The 3,941-nt window shown below is 33.6% G+C and overlaps 1 protein-coding gene across 2 annotated transcripts in view; it reads right to left on the bottom strand.

Annotated features, from left to right (window-relative positions):
* The window catches only part of ryk (receptor-like tyrosine kinase), a 65,038-nt gene that overhangs the window by 35,259 nt on the left and 25,838 nt on the right, over positions 1–3,941 (bottom strand). For both annotated transcript variants that reach the window (XM_015380985.1, XM_015380984.1), the window contains exons 2-4: positions 2,597–2,718; positions 2,421–2,520; positions 316–444 (exon numbers count right to left, since the gene is read on the bottom strand). In XM_015380985.1, coding sequence (XP_015236471.1) covers positions 316–444; positions 2,421–2,520; positions 2,597–2,718 — 351 coding nt within the window. The remainder of the gene's footprint in view (positions 1–315; positions 445–2,420; positions 2,521–2,596; positions 2,719–3,941) is intronic.

Genomic DNA, 3,941 nt, shown 5'->3' on the forward strand with positions numbered 1-3,941 from the left:
ACTGGTACAAGCAGCAAAAATAAAGCAGCAGACGCGATTTTGCTGCTTTTGCTGCGTCCGGTGTGAACGTAGCATTATAGAAATATCTATTTAACATTTCTTTCTAGCAGGTGCAGAAAACTGTTATGAGACGGAACGAGACCCTCTCTCAATGAAAGGTTTCCATCTGTATGACTGTTTTCTTTTCATTCATGCAGCTGAAAGATCCTGTCATACAAGCGGATGAAGATTAAAATATTGTTCCTTGTTTTGTTTTTGGTTTTTACAAGCAACTTAAAGCAGAACTTAGATAAGATAACTGATAAGTTTTCATACTTTTGAAGCACATTTTCCTCCTCTTGAAGTTGAGCACTGTGAAGTTGAGGTGACTGGTCAGATTGATCTGCATTGTGACAAACGCCTCTTCGTCAAAGTTTTCCGAACAGACCATGTCCACCCTGAAGACTGGAGGGAACAAACATGAAAAAGGACTTTTAACACTTTCAGGAATGCAGTGAGGCATAAATGCAGGACAGTTTTGTGAAATTGAAAAAAAACATAAAAAAAAAAAAAAAAAACTAAATCTAGAGATAGACCAATACAGGTTTTTAAAGGCTGAAACAGATTATTTTAACTTCAGTCTAATTTAAAAAAAAAAATCCTTAACATGTGCTGTGATTTTTCAAGCAAAAATACTTTTTTTTCACATGACTAAAACAAAACAGTTACATCAAGTATCAAACATGTCCCTATTTAGACAAAGAAGGAACGTTTATTTACAAATCTAACAATTTGGGACGGAGAAGCGATGCATGCACTTTAAAGTGATCTTAAGGCACATCGGTTAACACACTCATGAATCGTTTGATGCAAATCAAGGCTAATGCATAGATCCATCTCTACCTAGATCCCAATCTTTAGCTAGGGCAGTGCTCTTGGTCAGGCTTTTGAGGCAGCCCTCTCCCTTGGGAGAACAACAATCCACACATTGATTGCATCACCATGCGATGCTCTTGGCACAATGCTGCTTTTACTGGAGCGTTGAGCTTTTTCTGTCTGACCAAATTATTCTCCCAGATGTTCCAAACAATGGGAAAGAATTGGCTTTCCATCTTGGTCCTTCCTGGAGAATTTCAGTCTGACATCTTAGACCGACACTAATGAAGTAGTGACGTGTCTATGGTGGACCTGCCTGATGCACAACAAGCCCTGCGCTGGTGGCAGCAAGACAAGGTCAGATCATAGAGTGAATTTTGTTCCATTATTGTTGCAGGCAAAGAACACATTTAGTAAATGGAAAAAAAAATTCTGAATAAAGAATTGAAACTTTGAAAACATTATTAGTTAATGTTCTGATTTTATTATTTTCATTTTTTTCATAGTCATAAGTGTTTTTGTTTTTAAATTATGTTTTTTCAAACTTTATCTTTTAATTTAATTTTATTTTTTAAGGCTTCATATCTTCCAAAAAAAATTACCTAAATTAAAAACAATCCACTGGACTTTGTTTCCAAGTTTGAAGACGTTTCGCTTTCCATCCAGGAAGCTTTTTCAATTCAAAATATGGAAAATGTGAAAAGCTTCCTGGATGGGAAGCAAAACGTCTTCAAACTTGGAAACAGTGGATCGTTTTTAATTTTCTTTTTTTGGATGACTATGACCGGGATTACTGAGAAATCTTCACCAACATATCTACATATCTTTACATTTTATATTTTGACATTTCTTTTTTTAGATGTTTCAAAAAGTTAAGCAAATTTTTACAAAGTTTTACTGATGTTATTTTATGCAAGTTGCATTTTAAAGATCTAATTTATTTTAAACCCAAGCCCAATAAAAACGTCGTCCATGCAGACCAATAGAAATGAGTTTTCCCTCCTCACTTTAGAGAAAAGCCTGCAAAGAAGTTAAATTTTATTAGAAAAAAAAAATCAATGAGTAAAGCTCAATTTAATAAAAGAGTAACCTTAGTAAAATATGAAAGAAAACATTTTTTTTGTTTTTTTTTTTTTAAACTTATATTTACAAAACCTGGTCTTTGCTCACGACAATAATGGAACAAAATTCATTTTGTGATCATACTTTTTTTTTTTTTCATCTTAAAACAGAAAAACCCATTATTTTTTATAAAGCTCTTTGCAACAAATGAGTATGCATGAAATAAATGAGAAAAATGTCGGAACCAAAACTGAACGAGCAAAGTTTTCCAAACATCAATGCTAAAACCCATATGATACCAGCACTGACATTCAACCACCAGGAAGAGAAAAAGGAACATAAGTTTAAGAAACTGATTGAATGAGGAGCAGCAGTGTCCTTCTTATCCTCCGCTGATGAGGGCATAAGTCACGAATAAAAAAAAAATAATAAAAAAAAAGGAAAAAAAAAAAGGAGTTGGTTGAAAAATTGAGCAAAAGATAAAAACGGAATGCTTTAAAGACCTGAGGGAACACGGGGCATCTCTCCCTGACTGGAGATGTTGCTCGATGGGGGGTGGAGGACAGCAGGGTTCTCCACGTAGAATGCCAGTTGGTAATCAACCTTTGAAAGACAAACTATTATTAACATCCCACTGATTTCACACAAATGTAAACGTTAATAAAGAGCTAACTCTTACCTTTGACCTGGAATACCATGTGAAATAAAGACTGTTGGTCTCGGTGGGCACAGGCATGTTAAAGGAGAGAGCGTAATTGCTCACCATATCATTTCGTACGTAGTACAGCTCTGCATCTAGACCTGTGGATGAATGGAAAATCTAATTAGAGCAGATTAAAATAGACTGAAAATAAAAACCAGCCTGCAATCAATTCACTTTATTCCGCATCAAGACTGACAAAGAGCAACATTCTCCCTCCAGCTTCTGCCATGATTTCTCTAGTGATGCAGGGAGATATCAGGTAGTGACAAATCTAGGGATGTCACTATACTAAAATTTTAAACTGGATATCAATACCTAGGAAAATATCTAATGCCAATACCCTTTTCAATAAAATTACAAATTATAAGCAGCATAATAAATCCGTTTATCAACATTTAGAGCTCACATTTTTCAGTCTAATTGTGGAGAATGCTTTCACACAGAATCACAGGTGACGGCTAAAAAATGCAAAATAAAGAACCCAAATGTAACACAATCTGACAATATTTTAGGATGTCTGAAGTATTATTTTAAAGTATAAATTATACTGTAATTTAAAAATAACTATAGCAGAAATATGCAAACAACACTTGTCTTTAGTATTGATACCAAGCCACATTAGTATTATATCCAGATACACAACACTGTTAATTCCTTTTAGAGTATCAATGATTTGACAACCCTTGACAGATGACTAGTCTCTGGATAAAAATAAAAGAAATATAGCATCTGTTGGATCTAATAAAGCATCTTTAGTTACTTTAACACTATTGTTAATGTCTTGAAGGGAACGTGTCAATGTGTGAAACTATGAAGGCAAAAACTACTGGAATCTTTTGGATCTCTGTTAGCATATCTAGCTGAATCTACATTATTATTTTATATACGTAGAGATCAACATATTGTGTGTATAAAATAAAATGTTGAGGCTGTTTGCTATGTGTAACTGTTTTATGGTCAGGTAACTACCAAAAGTTTTCATGAGTAAGTTTTATTAAATAAGAAAAAATGTTGAAACCAACAAAGAAATGGGTTTAATTTAATAGCTACCATAGAATATGTGTATATGCTAATTTATAATGCTTCCTTCCTTAGAGAAATTGTTCTATGACTGTTAAATGCTCAGATTTATACTTAAAATGATGGGAAGTGTTGTATTTAAAGAACAAGTGTGTATGTGTGTGTGTGTGTATATATATTATAATTTTCTTTTTTTTTTTTTTTTTACCTCTGTAGTACCACGAGTGAGATTGATGTGTGTTTTATATGCACTTGCCTCTTAAGTGCTGTTAAAGTTTGTTTTTGTTCAGCTGTTCAGACT

The sequence above is a fragment of the Cyprinodon variegatus genome, unplaced genomic scaffold, assembly GCF_000732505.1.
Source record: "Cyprinodon variegatus isolate N-32 unplaced genomic scaffold, C_variegatus-1.0 Scaffold226, whole genome shotgun sequence".
In the NCBI taxonomy this organism is placed as follows: domain Eukaryota; kingdom Metazoa; phylum Chordata; class Actinopteri; order Cyprinodontiformes; family Cyprinodontidae; genus Cyprinodon; species Cyprinodon variegatus.